General features: G+C 41.6%; 1 protein-coding gene across 1 annotated transcript in view; it reads right to left on the bottom strand.

The window, feature by feature from the left end:
- Positions 1-21972, bottom strand: part of ctnnd2b (catenin (cadherin-associated protein), delta 2b) — a 136533-nt gene that overhangs the window by 91562 nt on the left and 22999 nt on the right. Inside the window, 1 exon segment of the mRNA XM_063886804.1 lies at positions 16076-16212. Within this exon segment, the coding sequence (XP_063742874.1) occupies positions 16076-16207 (132 nt within the window). The 5' untranslated portion in view covers positions 16208-16212.

The following is a 21972-nucleotide window of genomic DNA, read 5'->3' as shown; positions in this document are numbered from 1 at the left end:
TCCTTCTTTGCCCCTCCGATCACTTCTCTCTCTGATTCAGGGCTGACAGGCAAACACCTGTTAGTGCAGAGGATCAGGCATGACGGGACGATTCAGAGAAATTGAGAAAAGGCGGCAAAAACAATAGAAAGAGAAATAAAACAAGAAGTGATTGCACATACCTTCACATGGACCATACTTCGCAGACAAAATCCCAAAGTATCCTGCTTTTTTTTTCTCCCTCCTGCTCAAAAAGCAACAACAACGCTCCCTCTCCCTCCTCCAAACACTCATCTGTCCCGGGTCAAACACAGCAAGTGATAAAGAGACTGAAAGACATAGAGAGACTCTGGTGACACTTGAGCTGACTGCAACTCTCTCTCTCTCTCTCTCTCTCTCTCTCTCCCTCTCTCTCTCTCCCTCCTTGGGGGCCACGAGACACACACACACACAGACACACACAGTGTTCACTCAGGCACAAAGGTCCCCATGGCAACGGAGCATTTAGAAGCCCTGTGGCATTATTTATGCAACGTTGCATCACAATGGGCCCTCCCACCGGCCGACCCTGCCAAAAAAGCCCGCCGCTCACCCGGTCACTCTCTGCCTCTCTCACCCTACCTCTCTCTCTGTCTTTCTCTCTCTATGACTAGACCATCTGCACTTCTCACTCCCCCCCCCCCCCCCCCCCCGGCTCCCCCCTAGTCACCATCACTGAAAAGCAAAGGGGGGATTTAAGGAGAAGGGGCCAGGAGACACATAAGATGGACGGGAGGCAAGACGAAGGGTGGTACACACACTCAAAATAGTACACGCATACCTATACACAAACACACATGCCTACACACACGCCATATACACGCGTGCGCTCTCACACATACTGTGTGTTCGGCCTCAGTGAAATTACATGGACTGAAATAGGATGGAAGGAGTGATGGAGGGGACAAAATAAGCACATTAGTTGCAGCAAGTTCATGCAAGCACAGAAAAAGCACACCATATCTACCCACAGCCATTGCTTATCTGCTGGCAGCTAATATTTGCATAATGCTTATAATGGGAAAGCATTTACTATGACATTGTCCAGAGTCAAGGTGTTGTGTTTTCTTATAACAACTTTAACCCTAGTGTGCTTTCAGTTAATGAAAGTTATAGCTTAAAATTGTATTATTTTGGTTTTATAAATAAAAGCAGAACATGAGCATACTGCTCCTTCCCTGCTAGCTTGGTGTACAGTGCTATGATGGCTAGCTAGCCAATCATCTGCTATAACGCATTTTCCTAACATGCTGTAGCCCACCAGCCACTAGCTTACTAGCTACAGTGGTTCGCAAGCTTGGTCTTTTCCTTTCTGAATCCAAACGTGTACAGAATCATCAAGGCAGAATTTAGTGAAGCTTCACTTAAAAAAACTAGCATGCACACCTATGTCTTACCCAAATGCAATCTGGCTCAAAATCTGAACCCATGGCTTCCGAACAGGTGCCACAGTCACGTCCAAAAGCAGAAAGAAGCCCAGTGAATAATTCCCAGCCCTTTTTCTAAAATCCTTTCTTTGTTCTTGCCTTCCTTTATCTGACGTGTCCTCTTCCCACTCCCTAGATGCCACAATCTCAACTAAACCAATCACGACATCCTTGCAAATACATGCTGCATATGCAAAGCTCCAGCCCTCAGTAATTTCTTTAACCAAATTTGGTTTGGGTTTGTTGGATGTTGAACTTCAGACTGGCTAAGCGCAGGTTTAATCATCAAGATAAATGGCCCATCCATCGAGTGTTTGGATAAAACTACAAAGATCAGCAGGATCAACTTACATTTTGGCCTGCAACTCTCTGAGCATGCTCATCATGAGTGTGTGTGTGTGTGTGTGTGTGTGTGTGTGTGTGTGTGTGTGTGTGTGTGTGTGTGTGTGTGTGTGTGTGTGTGTGTGTGTGTGTGTGTGTGTGTGTGTGTGTGTGTGTGTGTGTGTGTGTGTGTGTGTGTGTGTGTGTGTGTGGAACAAGGACTCCTGTGAAATCTATAAGGTGCATAATGTTTTCTGTGACTTGGTAAATGTTGTCAAGACTGGAAAAATAACCCGGATTATGTCATCATCTTCTATTTTTAAACTCGAGATCCACAAATGAGTGAAATATAGCCTGACTTTGGTGATGGCATTTGACAAATGTGGACATTAACCAGGGAATTTCCGTTGCATAAGGGTAAGTTAAGGATTAAGAACCATTAAAAAGTATATAATAGGGTTGTTGTTGTTGTTTTTTTTTACATATTTCAAAGCAGCAATTAATTTTCTTTGAATTCCATTTCAAGCCATCAAACCACATTATCCGACTTTTAATGCTTACATAATATTTCTACAGCTGTTTAAAGTATATTCCAGCAATTTACTGTTGGAATACCATTAAATTGAGGGATTCAAAAACATGAAAAGATACTAAGTGGCGGACACATTGTAGGTCACGCTGTATAAAACCCCCAATTTCTAATTCTGACTTAGTGTTACATATTTGATGTCATACAGAGATAATCATAATAACTTTCCCACGGGTTATTCTCTGATTTAGAACCACCTCTCTGGACCCAGAGAAGACCTTACGCAAGGGTCTGAGTAACTTTCACAAATGTGTAAAAAGAGAGAAGTTTCCATATAGGCGAAACTATATCTTTATTGTGATACGGTACTGTAGGAAAAATGACTAATATTGCTACCCAGATTGGGGTGCATGAATGTGTCTGTTTGAGTAATCATAGCTTGATAGGCAATAAAGTGCAAAGGACAACAATTATCTATGTCTTAATGAGCAGGTTCTACAATCAAGAGCTTGTCAACTGATTGTATTACTAAAGATTCTGCTCCAATCAGAGCTTGTTAAGGGAGACAGAGGGAAGACAGCCACTAGCCTACAGGAACCGGCTGCCCCCTGAAAACCCCATTAAAGCAATTAGTAGAGTAAAATAAATGACTGTAGGACAGTGGGGGGCTGCATGGGGAGCAACGTTACAGTGTGTGTGTGTTTGGTGTGTGTGTGTGTGTGTGTGTGTGTGTGTGTGTGTGTGTGTGTGTGTGTGTGTGTGTGTGTGTGTGTGTGTGTGTGTGTGTGTGTGTATGTGTGAAGTGTAAAGCGGTCTAATTGTGCCCCGTGGCGTCCGCCTGGCTTTTAGTTGTTTCAGAAGAGGCCCTGTTCAATGAGAAAATGTCACGGTGGCTGTATAGCTAAGACCACTGCTGTCTGGTGCTATTGTTTTTGGGCCGGAAAAAAAAAAATACTAGGTACACTCAGTTGAAAACAAAGTTGTCCCTGAGGCGGAGGAAAAACAAGCCGACAAGAGAAGCTGGGGAGTGATAGAGGGATGGCGACCAGGGGAGCAGGGAGCGAGAAGTGAAATGAGATACAGGAGAAGAAACTCGTGCTGACTGAAAAGCAGCAAGGGGGAATAGAGATTCAAGGAGATTTAGCGCTCTCTGGATACCAAAACTACTTAAATGTTCATCCCATACCAGACAGATCTGTCTTGTTGCCCGATAACTGCGGCTATAGATTGGGGGTTTAATTCCTCATCTCACCGCAGTATGTATTTCCAACCCCCATGTGCAACAGCTTGAAAACTGGTTTAGTAAAGACATGAATTATGAGCAGGTGTAAAATATTCAGAGCAATTCTTTGTTGTGCTCATTTAGCTGCAAAGTACAAAAAGACATTCATCAAGCTTCAAGGGAGACATCTTTTTTCAATCTGCAGGGCGAAGGAAAGTTTCGAGGTTGTTAAAAGCCCACGGTTGTGACATATGAGGTAACATCTAAAGGGTAACAGTTCTCCAGAGTCTTCTTGATGTCGTTGCTTTAATCACATTGGAACACCTTGTGGCCTTGTTATTTTTGTCTCAGGTTATTGCCTGTTGCTTGGAGGATTGCCAATTGACATTTTAATTCTCAAAAACCACATTGTGTCTGCAGGTGCTGTTTGGAAAAGAGGAAACATTTGCAACTTTGCCTGATAAAAGATTACTGTCCTCTGTGGAACACAGAAAACAAGTACAATACGAGGACAGAGTTCTAACTGCAGTACCTTAATGTACTTGTACTTATCTACTTATCAGTCACAGCCCAAGTAAACGGTTCCAAGTCCACCTCTCACCAAGTCGGGACAACGATGATATAGTTGATTCCTGATTGCTCGACGTGATGTAGCATTACCAGGTTAAATAACTACAGTGTGATTTAATTACATTTCAAATTATAATCCCATTTGATACTCGCATTAGCGCCCTACACTAATGGACTGTATCTCTTTGACTATACCAACAATTTACAACTTTTTGCCTCCTACATTACATTAGATTACATTACATTGTATTTAGCTGACACTTTTATCCAAAGCAACTTACAATAAGTGCAGTAAACCAGAAAGATTCACACTAAGGAGAACAAGAACAGTGCTGACATTTATCTACTATCATGATAAATGTAAGTGTTTGATTATTTGTCAAGGTATGAGCGTAACAAGGTTTAAAGGTTTCAAGGGTTTTATTTGTCACATGCACAGCATATACAATGTATATGTTGGCAATGAAAATCTTATATCCCATGCTCCTCCAACAACTCAACATAGACATGGCAAATAAGATAAATAAAATAGTGCAAAAACAGGTTGGTCTTTAAGTTTGCGATGAACATAAGCAGACTCTCCGCTATCCTAATATCAGTGGGAAGCTCGTTCCAACATTTTCGAGCCAGGATAGCAAAAAGGCGTGTCTTTGTTAAAGTGCACCTGGTTCCAATTAGCAGTGAGGGAGTAGCAAGCCGATTGGCCGATGCAGAGCAAAGTCCATGTGCTGGAGTGTATGGTTTGACTAAAATGATACAAATCTTTGCTATATTGTGTAACTGTCTTTGCAGAACAAGGCATGCTTAAACTTCAAAACTAAATGCTGCAGCTCTACCAGCGTATGTGCGCTCGTCTTTTTCTCAAAACGTCAAAGAAAATGAATCTGCCACAGAAGATACCCTTTGATCATGGATAGCTATTAATATGCACCCTTAGTAAATGTCTGAGTGATACGCTTTTACTTAAGACAATGTGAAATAAAAGAGGAGATGAGAAAAATACATAGACTGCATGAACATTCTACAGAACATGTGAGGTACCCTCACCCGGTTTGAACCCCATGGTTATCAGCCTCTGGTGTGGGTCAGGAGCAGATTGCTAAACCACCTGGTATATTGGTCCAAGAAGCAATGCCAAAACTTTAAAATATTAAAGAACTTCCAAAAGAAAGAAAAAACACATTTTGGAAAAATGCTGTTTGTGCTGCGGTTGAAGTTATCTGTTGTCTTGAGACCTTGTTATATGAAAAAGTTGAAGTTTTGAGGTTTCAATCCAACAACAATCTGTGTGTATTGCCTTGAGGAAACACCAAACAAAGCTCTGTATCTGTGGAAGGAGTAAAAGAGTGAAAAGCAATCCTCAGTGCTTACTTATACATGAGCTAAGATCTTGACTCGGGATACGTCGCAAATTCTGTATCATTTGACTGTTATAAAATATCAACCTCTATCACTTGCCTTATGCTGAACAAATACTGTATATGTGTATGGTATATGTTCCTTCTTAGTTGTGCTCAGCTGTCTGCCTGATATCCTCTAATCTCTGCAGAGCTGAACTCAGAGTCAAGGACTCAACTCTGCAACCAAAAGAAGCCCACACACACACACACACACACACACACACACACACACACACACACACACACACACACACACACACACACACAATCAGTCCAACTTGCCTGTCAATCCTCAGTCAACCCTCTTTTTTGTCCTTGCTGTGGTAGGTAGCAGAGAGAAAGTTGCCAAATATAAGAAACCGTTATCCCTTTACAAGTTTTACCACAATGCACTGCTTTTCCTTCCCTGTCACTGCGTTCCAGTTGGAGATTAGACAGCTAACAGCCATAAAAGGGACATTCTGAAAATGACTAACACAGACAACACACTTGTATGTAGGGCTTGGCAAAGTGGGGATATTTGATAGGAAATCCCTCCATAACAATATTGCAACAATTTAGCAGGGTTGACCGTTGGGCTTTTCCAAAATATGAATATACTGTAAAGACTAAGTGGGTAATAACTAATTTATTCATTTCAGAAAATTACATCACTTCACAGTAATGCAGCCTTTAAACCACACATATACAACAATTACGTCTTATTACGAAAATCCAAGTCGATATCTCGTTGCATATAACCATATCAATAGGATCAGTTCATTGCCCAGTCATAAATGAATGCAAGCAAATATGCATGCATTCGCAATGGAAATTAAAATTGATGGTAACTAAACTCCTCCTGTGAACTGTGACTGTAACTAGGCACGGTGGGCTTTGGTTTTTTCTACGCTATAAGTGTTGTACGGGATGGGGTTCTACTAGGAGCAGTACTCTGTATTTAAAGGGTATATCTTTTAAACTATTTTAAAACCGAAAATAAACGAGTTAGAGTGAGAAGAATGAATCAAACCATGTGCTAATCCAATGCAGAGGTTTTCCGAGTGGGAGTGTATTCTGATCACGTAAAATGCGTTGGAGCGCTAGCAAAAAGAAGTGCGAGTGTTGCATAGTGATATCATTATGTTACGGAAGTAAACAAAGAAGTCCAATGGAGGCTTTTCAGTCAGCTGGGGAAAGTATGGGAGAGAAACTCCCTCTGAAGGGAACTTTGGGTCTCAGACTTCAAAAGTCCTTATGTAATCTAATGTCTGGTTAACTAGCTTACAAATATGCCCACAGTAACTCAGTATTGTGTTACTTTCAAAGAGCGCTTCATGAAACGGCTAGATTAGTTTTTCCGAGTTTCACTAAAAAGTCTCCTTCATGACAAGTAGGCTTTCCTATACAGTGGGTAGTCATTTCTGTGTGTCACTGTGTGGAACGGCTCTGAATGCTCAGGGCACTGGAAAATTGCAACTGGAGCTATGCCAAGCGATCAACACAGAGTTTACACATATTCTATAAAGCCAATGACCTTAAATGTTGTAGTAATGATAAATAATCTTGGATTTCTTGTCATGCATTAATCCACAGAAGTTACTCATTATCTCCAAAACTTCACATCTTTCTGCAGCTTGACAGATAGTTGCTATTGCAGCCGGGTCACCGGAAAAACCTTTTCAGGTGTAAAAACAAAGATCAACAGATACAGTCAAACACAGCTGCATTACATAGCTAAAATAACACATTTCCTTCTTTATCTTTTTTTTTTATCTGGATTGGAGTCTTCCTTTAGCTGGAAATAACATAAAGTAAAAGCCTTTCTCAAATGCCATGGAAAGCAAGATAACAACAGAGGCTGGAAGACAAAGCAAGAGCACAATTCCTCATCCAATCACTCTCCCTCCCTGCATACTCTCTTGCATAAGAAGTCACACCAAAATAAGTATTTGATCCACTTCATATGAATTTCTAACTATGTTGTGTACTTGGAAGGGAACAGTACGTGGTAATTTAATGAGGTAGCCAATGCTATGCAAATCATAATGAATCCTTAATAAACAAATGAAGAGAGTATAGTGGCTAGGGGGGGAGGAAATGCTGATTTCTATCGCAGGGCTAAAGTAGGAAAGAACCAATAAAAGAACCTAATGAATCATCCTCATGAGCGAGTACAATTACCACAAGGCTGATTGATTTCAAAAAGCTATTAATACTTTTTTTGTAATCATCTCATATCATGCCATCAATCATAAACGGAGTTAGTGTTTAAGTATGCAAAGAAATTGTGTTTAATTAAAAGTATGATGCCGGTATTTATATATTGATGTGTTTGTAGGTGAAGGGACTAGCTTGAAGATGGGAACAGTAAGCTATACTTTCAGATTACATCAGAATAAACTATGTTCTGTTTGGATTCTTACAAGTTGTAGGTCAGACCTTAGAGAAGCTGTTTTCTGTTGTGCTGTCAATTAAAATTAACACATTTTTACAGAACACTACGATTCCCCGTAGAAATCAGGCTGCAGAAAAACCCCCATCAGATGTGATAATCATAACAAAGCCTCTCTGACAGATTTCAATTAACATGTTTGTTTTTTTTCTTCTGCGACATCGTGTCTCCGAGTTGCAGTTTTGCATCCATGCATTGTTTTCTTCTCTGATGAGACAGGGAATGCAACCAGATCTCTCTTCTTTCTGACATTTGACTCACATTGCACCAAAAAAAACAGCGTGAGGTTATGTTGCAAACATAATGGAAATGGAGTTTGAAGTAGTAATGTAATGTGCATTTCCCGTCTGGAGCAGACAGAGGAAGAACACATGGTTGCTCTTTCTAATGAGCGACACAATGAGCTTTTACCTTCATTGTGGGTTGTATTCTTGCAAATTGTTATTGTACGTTATGTTTGGCAGGGTGCAGTCTTGTGTTTGTGAAGTTAAACTCTCTAACTGGTAGATTTGAGCAGTGAGAGTCACAATAGGGGGTATTCACCAAGCCTACTGCAACATCTCTTAATTTAGCTGGGTCTTTACAAAAACCAGCAAGTCAATGAGCCAAATTGAAGCTCATGGGGTAATATCTGTGTTACATTAAAAACTGAGACAGTTTTAGTGACTACATGTTGTTTAGAAAAAGAGTCAGACATTTTGATACAGAGGTTTGTTACCAGGCAAGATTGGACTTATGTGAGCCATTTATAGTCAGAGCAAATCTTTTAAGCAGATGTCAACGAAGGAAGACAGAAGTTTACCAATAATGTTTGATAAATATGTCTTAGGTCTTCGGCAGTTTGTGTTGCTGAAAATTCAGTAGAAGATGATTTTTGGAGAACATTCAAAGATAAGTAGTGAGTTAATATTTATCTTTGTTATTGCCTCCAAATCCCCCACAAAAAAACCTAAACCTATAATGTGTGTGTCTGGTTTAAATACATACAACAAGATGGATGAATTATTTTTAAAATGGTCACAAATATGGAGTTTATCGCCAAGCAAGCAGTTCTGTGTGCCCTTCTGGATAGGTTTGGTGCTATATGCTAAAGCAATGCTTATAAACTGGTGCTACGCAGGTGTAATGTAAACCATGTGGGGCGGATTCATACTTGTGTTATGTTTTGGTTTTGTAGTGTAGGCTTTATGGCATCATTTGGCTACAGTAATCATTAGTGAGGTTAAATCACATGCATTGTCCATGTGTATGTATTTATATTCCCTCCTGCTGTATTTCAGTAAGACAACTCACGTGTTTCAAAGGTTTTATTTGTCATATGCACAGCAGATACAGCGTATATGTTGGCAATGAAAATCTTGTATCCCATGCTCCTCCAACAACTCAACATACATGGTGCAAATAAGATAAATAAAATAGTGCAAAAATTAGACAAGAATAAAATATATAATATATAGATATGTGTACTATAAACAGATGTGAGTAGACATTCACAGAGCTCAGGAGTTCAGCAGTCTTATAGCCTGTGGTATAAAACTGTCCCTGAGTCTGGTGGTCTTGGTCCGGATGCTGCAGTACCGTCTGCCAGACGGCAGCAGACAGAACAGATTGTTGCTGGGGTGATTGGCGGTCCTTTAATATCCTACCGGCCTTCTTCCTACACCGCTGGGTGTAGAGGTCCTCCATGGATGGCAGCTCTGTCCTGGTGATGTGCTGAGCAGTTTTCACCACCCTCTGTAGAGTCTTACGGTTGAGGGCGGTGCAACTGCCATACCAGGCCGTGATGCAGCCAGTCAGGATACTCTCTCGGAGGAAGAAGAGCCGCTGCCGAGCCGTCTTGGATATGACCCTGGTGTGATGTGTCCATGTCAGGTCCTCACTGATGTTTACCCCGAGGAACCTGAAGCTGCTGACTCTCTCCAGGAGTCCCGTCGATGGATAGGTGTGTGTGCCTCTCTCTGCCTCTTCCTGTAGTCCACAATCAGCTCCTTTGTTTTGCTGACATTGAGATGGAGGTTGTTGTCCTGGCACCAAGATGTCAGGGCTCTGACCTCCTCTCTGTACGCCGTCTCGTCGCCGTCTGTGATCAGGCCGATGACGGTCGTGTCATCAGCAAACTTGATGATGGTGTTGGAGCTGTGTGTGGCCACGCAGTCGTGCGTGAACCAGGAGTAGAGGAGAGGGCTGAGCACACAACCCTGAGGGGCTCCGGTGTTGAGGGTCAAGGTGAGGATGTGATGTTCCCCATCCGCACTGCCTGGGATCTGCCCGTCAGGAAGCTCATGATCCAATCAAAAAGGCGCTGTTGAGCCCAAGGTCCCTGAGCTTAATGATGAGCTTGGAGGGCACAATGGTGTTGAATGCTGAACTGTAGTCAATGAACAGCATTTTCACATAAGTGTTCCTCCGGTCCAGGTGGGAGAGGGCAGTGTGGAGGGTGAGGGAGATGGCATCATCCGTGGACCTGTTTGCCCTGTAGGCAAACTGCAGGGGGTCCAGTGAGTCAGGGAGGGAGGAGGTGATAAAAGTTTTGACTAACCGCTCAAAGCAATTCATGATGACGGAGGTGAGTGCAACTGGGCGGTAGTCATTAGGCAGATGGGTTTTGTCTTTTTGGGGACAGGGACAATGATGGACTCTTTAAAACATGTGGGGACTACAGACTGGAGCAGTGACCTATTGAAAATGTCTGTGAACACATCTGCCAGCTGAACTGCACACACCTTGAGAGCACGGCCAGGGATGCCATCAGGTCCAGGAGCCTGTGTGTGTTGATCCTTTTCAGAGGTCTACACACATCTGCACTGGTTAAAACCAGTGAGCAGGGATCCTGGGCCCTCTGTGCCTCCACAGCCGGGGGCCTCTCAAAGCGTGCATAAATGTGTTCAGTTCATCTGGGAGAGATGCAGACACTTCCTCAGCACCACTCGTTGTCCTTTTGTAGTCTGTTATTGCTTTTAGTCCAGACCACATATTTCTGGCGTTGGAGCCCTTGTAGTTCGACTCCACCTTGTCCCTGTATTGCCTTTTCGCACTGCTAATAGCTCTCCGGAGTGCATACCTGGAATTCCTGTACTCATCGAAATCACCGCCGCTGTGCGCGATGGCCCGTGCTTTAAGTTTAGCTCGGACCTCGCCGTTTATCCAGGGCTTCTCATTTGGGAATGTCCATACAGTAATCTGCAGCACGACGTCATCGATGCATTTGCCGATGTAGCAAATGACCGCGTCAGTGTGTGTGTTTATATCGTCTCCTCAAACACACACCACTCCGTGATGCCAAAGCAGTGGCGGAGAGCAGAGTCAGACTGCTCGAACCATACTGCACCGTCCTCGTCACAGGTCGGTCCCTCTTCAGTCTCTGCCGGTAAACGGGGAGCAGAAGAAGAGATATGTGGTCTGACTTGCTGAAGGGGGGGCGGGGGAGGGCTTTATATCCATGCTGGAAAGGACTGTAAACATGGTCCAGTGTATTTCCACCGCGCGTGGGGCAGCTGACGTGCTGATAGTATTTCGGCAGGACTTTCTTCATGTTGGCTCTGTTAAAATCCCCGGCCACAATAAATGCGGCCTCTGGCCGAGAAGTCTCTGTCCTGTCGATAATCCCATACAGCTCCTCCAGCGCTGTGTTGTTGTCAGCGTGCGGCGGAACATACACTGCTGTTAAAACAACAGATGTGAACTCCCTCGGCAGATAAAAAGGCCGGCATCCGATCATGATGTGCTCTAAACTGGGAGAACAGTCCGAAGGAATTATCTCCACATCTGAGCACCAGTTGTTGTTAATCATGAAGCATACCTCCTCCCTTGCTCTTCCCTGAGTTTATTGTCCGGTCCTGGCGATGAATGGAGAATCCGTGTAGAGTAATGGCGGCGTCCGGTATCGAGGGGTCGAGCCAAGTCTCCGTGAAAACCAAAACATTACAGGTCTTAACTTCCCGTTGAAATACCATCGTGCTACGGAGTTCGTCCAGCTTATTATCCAGGGACTGGACATTTGCCAGAAGTAAACTCGGTAGAGGAGGCCTGTTTTCACCTTTCCTCAGCCTGACCAGGACGCCGGCCCGGGATCCTCGCCGTCTTTTCCTCCTGCACTCCACAGGTAGAGCTCCAGCAGGTAAACACAGAGACTCTCCATTGTTTGCAGGTCGTGGTGGATTATTGATGTCCCCCAGCGACCTGATGTGTAAAAGTTGTTCTCTATCATATTGGATGATAGGGCTCGCTTGGGCGGTTTGCATGTTGCAAAAATAGTTAAAAACAACCAACAAAGTAAAACAATAAAAACACTCAAATATGGAGTTGGTGAGGAGCTTGAGACACAGCAGCCATCCTCGGCGCCATCGCTTGTCGCATTTATTAATGTGTTTATTAGAAACAGTATATAGTTTGAGTTTGGCGTCTAGGCTCGGGCCTCATCACTCCACATATTAACAAAGAACATTGAGTGATTATTAGATAACTAACCCTCAAGCCTACAGATGGAAGCTGGGGAGGAAGCATCGCCAACATGAACGCAGCAGCAGCAGCAGCAGCGAGGTGAACACATTAGCAGCGTGGAAACAGCAGTAGTAGCAGCAGCAGCATTAGGGAGGCAGAGGTAGGTGGATCCAACAGCTTAAATAGAGCGCCAGAATAGGAGACTGTTTGGTTGGTTGCAAGTGTGACGAGGGGCCGTTATGTACGAATGCATCGTTGCTGCTCGAGTTGACTGCCTGAACTAGCTTGCAGGCTTCGCCCTATTTGTGTCTCTAAATAAGAAAATATTGCATGATCCAGAAAATAGTTAGATGTCATTCTTTCATTTTACTGGCACAAACTTTGCTATAGTCCTTCATTAAATATTGTAATTGCAATATTTAGCTCTGAAAGGGATCAAATCACCAGGAAATATGTTTTCTAGATTAACATATAAAAATGAAATTAAAAATTGAATTTTAAATACTCTCTTCTGAAAGGATAAACCCTTATTAGAGGATTTTCACATTCAACATATTTATATTTAAAAACTGACTGGATTATGAAGTATTGCGTGGCTGTGAGTAAAAAGACATCTTATCAATACCCTGCGCTACTTTCACTTTATGAGTCATTCAACAAGACAATAATGTCAGATTTTTCAAACGGGCACATCTCACATTGGAATGAGACTCTTTCAGAGCTGGCACTTAAACTGTGCTCCAGCAATAGCAGATGTGTTGACAGCAGAGATGATGAATGATACGAGGACAAAAGCTGACAGATGTGATAAATACGACGTCGAATGGCTAATCAATCTCATGAGGGTGGAAGGAAATGGAGAAAAAATGGCAGCGGGGATCTCCTGGTGTGAGTCAGCAGAGGCAAAAGACTTTGATTGGCAGTGTGTACAGGATTGTGTGTGTGTCTGCAGACCTCATGTGGGCACATATGTGTGAGTGAAGCCTTTTCTTGTTCTTTCTCCTATGCATGTCCTTGAGAGAAAAACCATCCCCATCTCTGCTGCCTGGTTACAAACATTGGCAAAAGTCCAAGCATACTGAAAAAATTACACTCTGCAAAAAATAAGTATGAAAGAAAGTGACAAATGAACGGCTTAAAAAATAATAATAACTTCACCGTGTTGTTGGGGCATGAAATATAACCCCTCCAGGAGGAAGGGAATGTGGGAGAGAGAGTGAGCAACTACCCATTTGTCTTCACTTTCTTCAGATATATGACATTGCTTCCATTTCTGTCTACTTCTCTCCAACCTTTCTCTTTTTACACATTTCATCAGAAGGGCCATTACTGTGCCCTAGAATAGATCATCTGTGTCCTATCCCACATGACCTATTTAGAGTAGGAATGGACCTCCAGAACACTGTAGTAACTTGCAGCGTGGTTTTAGTCTAAAACACGCCAAATCCATTATTTTTCACTCTCAGCCTTTTCAGGGGCTATCTTTAGCATCTGCATTACAGAGTACTACTCAAGGACAGACACAGTGTTCACGGTATCAAGTACCCACTCAAACTGTGCACCCACTCACACACAGTCCACAGATCTAACAGTATACAGTATATAAAATTAAATCAATGAGGCAGAATCCGATATATTGTATTTATTAATCCTCACAATCTCCATTTAAAGCTCTTGAGCCTACATTACCCACAATGCAACTCAACAGTGAGGTTTTTATGTAGCCTCGAGCTGCTCCCCTAAACTAGTGATGAGGAGCAGGCTAAAGAAGTCTGTTGAATGCATGGATGTATAAAGAACATTTCATGCAGCATTGGAGGCAGGTCTCCGTTCATTGCTCAGTGTCTTAAGCCCAAATAACACCTACATGGAAAAAACTGAAACGTTAACATTAATTAAATGAATTATGTCAGTTAGTTGAAAGCAATAATATTAAGAATAAATAAAAAAAATATTAGGTTCAACTTAATAATACTGCTTTGAACTAGCCTAATACAGTTATGTGAAATTTATTGAGACAATAATTAAAGTCAAATTTTCAGTTTTTTCAGTGTAGTATAAAATTGCACAGACCTTCCAGTGATTGTCTGCATATTGGCCCTTTAAGCAAATGCATTACTGTTTCCTTATAAACAGGCGCTATACTTTGACTCATTCTTACAAACGTCAGCACAAGTCATTCTGTTTTCAGCTATTCATGCATTTTACATAATTGTTCGTGTAATGATTTAAATAAGAGCTATTCAATTGTTCACACTGAGGCGTTGATTTACCTTAAAATAGAGTATTTCAGGCCCGATGACATCACGTAGACTTATACAATGAGGAAGTGACAATCCCTCTGTTGCCACTATGTCAAACTTGCTTAGAATTTGGAGCTGTTCCTGGGTGTTAGGGTAAAGTCTTTTTTATGCCACATTTTCATTTTCAAACTGAAGTCTTTAGCAATGTCTCAATTGAGCGTGACAAATGGCTTTATACAACTTTTATTCACATAAACACTTTGATGTGTGAAACTGGTCCCTTTTAAGTCAAAGCCTGATGAGATGTGACCCTACAGTAACATCGTATTAAATCTGTTATCTGCTTGTCTGTTTTGTTGTACATTGATTGGTACTTAAATGGGAGAGTAAGCTGATTGGACGTTGTTTTGAATACACTGGTGGTGTTGCTCGGGGGGAGACCATGGCTATCCACAAGTCCATCTGTTCAACATTTTGGTACAGATTAATTTATGTGGACAATTTTGGGATGGATTCAAATTAAATTTGGCAGTGACATAAATGGTCCTCAGAGGTTAAACCCTAATGACTTTGGTGATCCCCTTCATTTTCTATCTTGCACCATCAGCAGCAGGTCAGAACTTCCCCTTTCAGGTCAACACCTCTAAAACTAATCCAATTCTCATCAGCAAAGTTTTCTCTCCATTTTGTATCCAATCTAACAGCTTTGTTTGAGCTTTGCCACAGGAAGGGGCTGCTATGAATTGCTGTAGACCTTTAGTCTTGTTAAATATTTGATTTGAGCAAACACGATATATTCATCTAAGTCCGACACTAAAAAATAATGTATCAGGGAGGATATTATCACTGTTCAACGGGAAAACGTTCACTTCTCAGTGTACTTTCAAATCTAGAACCATTGCTATAAGGTATTTGTCAATGCAGAGAATTTAACTTAATTAAAGGCAGTGGTCAAAAATGAAAGAGAAGACAAACAGATGGAAACATCAAGACCCATTATGGCAGAGTAATACATATTCTTAATTTCATGAATACATAATAAGCACAGTTCTTCATGTTGGCTTAATTTAAGAAAGGAGTCAATGCATAGGCTTTGTCTCTTCAGCTCTATGAACATTATCCGAATACAACTCAGATTTAGAGAAAATGAAGGGAAGTGATGCATCCCGCCACATTAGAGCAGTTTCAAAATTACACTGAGTGGCTGTAGCCTGAGGCTTCCTGCTAACAGATGAAAATGTGGTGACATATTTGTGACACATTAGCTCAGACTGAAATTCCATCATTTGTGTTTACTGTTTACTGTCACCATGGCTCACCCTGACAATACTGGAGGAATTATCCCCATTACTTCCTGGAATTCAAATTTCATTATTTGTGACAGCATGGAAAAATTAGAAGCACACACACACACACACACACACACACACATACACACACACACACACACACACACACACACAGTTCTAACCTGCTCCTTGACGGAGGCGAGGATGGCGGAGGTGGTTTCGGACTCGGATCCATCTCCGTTGGAGGCGTTGAGGACGGGGCTCAACATGGCTGCAGCACTGGCAATGTTAGATGCCACCTCAGGCACTGGCATACCTCCTGGGAAACAAGGGAACATGCAACAATTTTACTATTATTAAATACACCGTGACATTCCAGCATTTAGGCTGAGACTCCTCAGCCTAAATGTTGACATTTGTGTGAAGTCAGTGGTGCAGAGAGACACTATTCAAAGCAAACATTCAATTGACATGATGGGGTTATAGCTAAAAATTAAGATTGCTAATGAACCAAGCTAAATCTGATCCAGTCAGGTGTCCATTTGCAATGCATTTAAATGCATTTTGATTACAAGTTACCAATACTGCATTTCATTCCACTGTGTTTAGATGGTCATTCAAACTTAATTTTTTTCATTTTCTATCTAAATTATTCATGTTTAGGGTCATGATGAGCTGGTACTTATCTCAGCATGCATTTGGCAAGGGGCAGCGAACACACAGGTGCGCTAGTTTCTATGAATTAGGAAAATATAGGTCAGAGAAAAGAAAGTCTCTAGAATTCACTGATATCATGTGCAGAAGTCATTTGGTAGACTGGCAAAGAAAGTAAAAGCAGCAGTAGAACGAGTCATATGTAGCTTCGATGTGTGGTTGAATAGTAACATGACAAATACTTGGTTTGTGATCAGAGGTGTATATTTATCAAAAAAGGAACTCCAGTATCTGAATTCGATTTGCACAGAAAAGGTATACATCTGAAACATATTTGCAATCCATCAGAGAAATGCAGTTCTCGACTCTGGTGTTATTTTATACACATATACACACACACAGGCACTAATGGATACAATAGGTGGCAGAGCAAAGTGGCTGCCAGTGTTCCGGGACCCACGGGCTGAGCCGCTCTGTGCCCTGAACATAGCAGTGTACTTGTACCGGTTCACAAGTCACATACACACTGAGCTACTGCTGCCCCAATACTAGTGTTACTATTGTAGCTCTAGGGCTAATATGACTTGTTTTGCTTGTTGCCTAATGATGACATATTTTGGCACAAAACCTCAAATGTAAAGGATAACGTGAGCAATGTTCTATTATTTTGTTAATAGGTCTCCCTCGGGGCTTCATTTACAGCAGAGAAGCAATGGTAAAACAAAAAAGAAAAACCTTTATATCACAGTACAAAATGGTTTGTTTGTAGTTTTATGAATTAACTACACAAAAAATGACAAACTACATCACCATGCAACCAATTGAACTACCAGCAAAGTACGGCAAAATGCACAACTAGTTTTTTAAGATGTACCTCAATACTCCCCAACACTGATATCAGTAGTGGCAACTCTATTAGGACTTAATATTAAAATAGCCAAAAACCTAATGTCAAACACTAAGTATCATAGTCCAAACATCAGAGGGACTGGCATACACACAAAACCACACATACTTGCATGCCTGATGCCATGTGTCATCCTGTATTTGACCAGGCGTTGGAAGACACGGGCTTCACATGTGCCGTGTAATCCTGATGCAGCACAGAGCTGGTGTAACAGCTGCATCAGCCAGCTTTACGCACGATGAAAGGCTTGTCATGAGGAATCTGCCCCCCCCCCCACACACACACACACACACACACAAACACACACACACACACACAGGCTGTCGGCATGAGGCAGCACCTACCTGAAAAAATTAGAGTGGAGCCTGTGAGCAGAGTGGAAAAAAGAGAGCCGATGTAAAGGTGAAAGGAATAGAGGAGAGGAAACCGAGTGAAGAAAACAGAGGGGGGAGGAGGAAGTGAGTCGGAGAAATAAAGAAAAGACAGATACATGAGGAGTAGGAGGGCTAGGAAAAGAGAAGAGAGAAAAAACTATTCTTGCATGCTGCTAGGCAACAATCGTTGGTCACTGGAGGCTGCTAATATGGCTGACCTGGCTTCACATGTCTTCCATTTTGGAGAGTGTCCCTCTTCTCCTCCACCTATCCATCCCTTATCTCTGTTTCTGAACTTAAATGTTTTATAACCACTTTCCTTTCTACTTACATTACATGCTTGTTCTTCTCCTTTCCTCCTCACTATCCTCCCCCTATGAACTTTGTGTCTCCCTTTCGCTTTCTCCTGCCTACTTCTCTTCACTTGACCTATTTCAGTGTCTCATCTTTTCAGCGCATTTCCGCTGTATTAAGCAGCATGCCGTGAAGGGTGACAGGAGGAGGACGACTGGAAAGGTTGCTGTTTGGATTTGAACCTGCAACGCTGCACTGCACCTGAGCCCTCATAAACACTTGGCTGCTTATCTGGCCTCGTGACACCGCTACATGCTACACAGTCTTCACGCTGTCTCTTTTCTCTCCTCCTTTTTCTTTTACTCTGGCTCACAGCATTATCATGTGATGGCATGTGCCTTTCATCCTTTCTGTCAGCTCCCTGCCTACTTACCTTCCTTTGACTTATCCTTCCTTTCCCTCTTTGCTCTTCCTCTAACCACATCACACACACAATGTCATCACTCTCATCATAACCTCTACTCATTCTAATCTGTCTCAATTCCTCCTTTTCTCGACAGAATAATCCCCAAATCCCTCTCTTACACTCTTTTCCTTTTTACCTGGAGAGATTATGTAGCCAACCTGAGTTAGCATGTTCCTGGCTCACTAGTATATTAGCCATGAGCTTGTGGGGGCCACAGACTGTCTTGTTTAATACAGCATTTTTAAAGATTTGTTTAGATTCCCAGGTGCATGATGAAGAGTACATGGGGCTGAGTTATGAGCTGACATTGTTTCTTATATAATATTTTCACGACACAACACTTTTTTATGTAACTGCTACATAATCAATTATTACTAATGCTTAGTCAACTTAAATATTTACTTAGTTTATGTACTGGTTCAAGATTAGAGGACTTTTTTGTTAATGTGTCTGTCTCAGAATCCTTTCAACTCACCATTTTGAGTGTGTTAAATTCTGGTGTTAATAAGAGATATTTTACTTAAGAGAAAGCTGAAACAGCACATTTACAAGGGAAAGTACTGCCTAATGTCTAATATCACAGTCTAATATTTTCTTTAATAAGACTACAAAAGTACAAGGATTATAGTAAAGAAAGATGCAAAAAAAGGGTAAACATTGTTAAGTTAGCATTGTCATTGTGTGCATGTTAGCTTGAAATATTAGCATTCAGCCCCTCTAAAGCCTCACATAGCTGCAAGCATGGCTGTAAACTATTGTTTATAGATGTGTTCAGTTTTCTCCATCCCCCATTATATTTTACCATTTGCATTAGTCCATCAGTATTATCAGTGTTGCCACAGTTACCTTGAAAAAGTTATCTGATTATTCCTTTAAAAAATAACTAAATATATATACTAGATAAATTACTTTAATCTGATTACTGGTTTGGAAATAGTAACGCGTTAAGATTACTCGTTACTGAAAATAAGGGTCGGATTGGAGAAACGGTTACTAAGTACATCACTGAGTATTACAAATTCCTCTACACAGATGAGGTTCTTATCGTGTATGAATTCTCTGTTTGATTTGTGTGGGAATCTATGCATGAATTATGCACATATTCAAGCTTGAACTTGATTAGAGACCCGGATCAGATAGCGTAGTGGCCTGTGGCCTAATTTGCCTATAGAACAAAACAAGGGAAGCTCTGGTTTTGACTGTGCATACAGGGCAGGCAGCCAAATATAGGTCTACAAAAATAAGACTACAAAAGTACAAGGATTATAGTAAAGAAAGATGCAAAAAAAGGGTAAACATTGTTAAGTTAGCATTGTCATTGTGTGCACGTTAGCTTGAAATATTAGCATTCAGCCCCTCTAAAGCCTCACATAGCTGCAAGCATGGCTGTAGACTATTGTTTATAGATGTTTTCAGTTTTCTCCATCCCCCATTATATTTGACCATTTCCATCAGTATTATCAGTGTTGCCACAGTTACCTTGAAAAAGTTATCTGATTATTCCTTTAAAAAATAACTAAATTAGATTACAAGTTACTTTACTAGCAGCTGCCGACAACACCCCCCACTGCCTCAACATAAAAATTAGTCCAAAAAAATACTGCCCGACCAACTTCTTCAACTCTCCCCCACTTACTGGTTTTGCACCGAAGTCCAGCTTTTGTTGTTTGGGTGGTGGCCCACCACTGGTGGGACACCTCCTGCTTTAGTCGCAGCTCTCTGCTTCGCACCACCTGGTGGGACCTGCTCTGTAAGTTTGACTGTGCCGTGCTGCGACTCCCGAATGTTTCTTAATATTTAACGTAGTGGTTTTGAAGCTAGATAGCACTTTGTCTCCAGCACAGAGTGTACAACGAACCTTAATATTGTCATCTTTAGCTGACACAAACTCAAAATAGTGACTGTATTTCCAGCTAGAAAACGCCCATGTCTCTCCCCCCTCCATTGTTGTTTACGTTTGTGTCGCTACGTGAGTTGTCTTCATGCTGAAAACGTGAGACGCAAGAAGAAAGCAAAAATATATTTTTTTACCAAGGAAAATGACAAAAAAAAGTAACGCACAGTGACTTGGATAAATTACTTTAATCTGATTACTGGTTTGGAAATAGTAACGCGTTAAGATTACTCAAAATAAGGGTCGCATTGGAGAAACAGTTACTAAGTACATCACTGAGTATTACAAATTCCTCTACACAGATGAGGTTCTTATCGTGTATGAATTCTCTGTTTGATTTGTGTGGGAATCTATGCATGAATTATGCACATATTCAAGCTTGAACTTGATTAGAGACCCGGATCAGATAGCGTAGTGGCCTGTGGCCTAATTTGCCTATAGAACAAAACAAGGGAAGCTCTGGTTTTGACTGTGCATACAGGGCAGGCAGCCAAATATAGGTCAGCACAACAGACCATGTCAAAGCCCCCATCACACAACTGACCACTACAAAGCTGCTTTCCCCAATAACAGCCATCAGAACTAGGTTATACAGGCCCACAGCCCCGCTAGAGACAAGACTTTGAATATGGATTAGGCCTAAAGGCTTTATTTCACTGAAATATAATCTTCGATTTTTTTAGGTCTATATTTCAGCTCCGTAATGCAGGGGTATTTAGCCCTGCATTTCAAAGCAGTAATCTCTGATTTGCTGTTATATTGTAAATGCAGCTCATCATGCTATGATGAACATGGCTGACATGGGGAGTACTGAGTTTAATCTTTTGACCCTTTAAGCTCATCAGTCAGGTCTGAGACAGGCGTGTTTTGGTGAAGATGGAATTCATATCAGCAGCAAATCAGTTCCATGTCCATGTGGAAGTGTAATTTCCCTGTGGTACGGATTCTTGTGTGTGTTGTTTACTTGCATGCAGAACTGTGTTCTTGTTTATGTATACAAAGCTCTGGAGCAAACCTGTGTGTATATTATTTATGTGTGTATCCCTTCTGGGGTGTGAGTGTTTGTTATGGGTTTGACAGGCAGTCCCATGTCGCCTCATTAAAACTTGTTTTGTTTGGGCTTCACCAGTCAACTGTCCCTTTGTCTGGACCCTGTACCCACGACTCAGATTTCCAATTAACAAGAGTTTAACAGTTACATTAACAATGTAATTAACGCTGTATGTGTCTCATTGTGTATTTATGGGGTGGAGGTTTGTCTTTTATTTTTGGTTTTACCCTCAATACTGTGAGGCTGAATTTCCTTCAGAGTTGGTTTCTCAAACAGTGAATTAAACAAACTAAATTAAATGTGGTGTGCCGGGGATTGAAGATTGTATGTTAATCCTCTCATCCGTGTTCGCTATTGTCTGTTGAACACTAAAACATATTTCCGAGTACCAAGAACCAGTACCAAGCGTATAATAGTACCTTAAAAGAAGAAAGTTAAA

The sequence above is a fragment of the Eleginops maclovinus genome, chromosome 6, assembly GCF_036324505.1.
Source record: "Eleginops maclovinus isolate JMC-PN-2008 ecotype Puerto Natales chromosome 6, JC_Emac_rtc_rv5, whole genome shotgun sequence".
NCBI classification, from domain to species: domain Eukaryota; kingdom Metazoa; phylum Chordata; class Actinopteri; order Perciformes; family Eleginopidae; genus Eleginops; species Eleginops maclovinus.
Note: the sequence above shows the minus strand (reverse complement) of the source record. Positions and strands in the feature narration are given on the sequence as shown.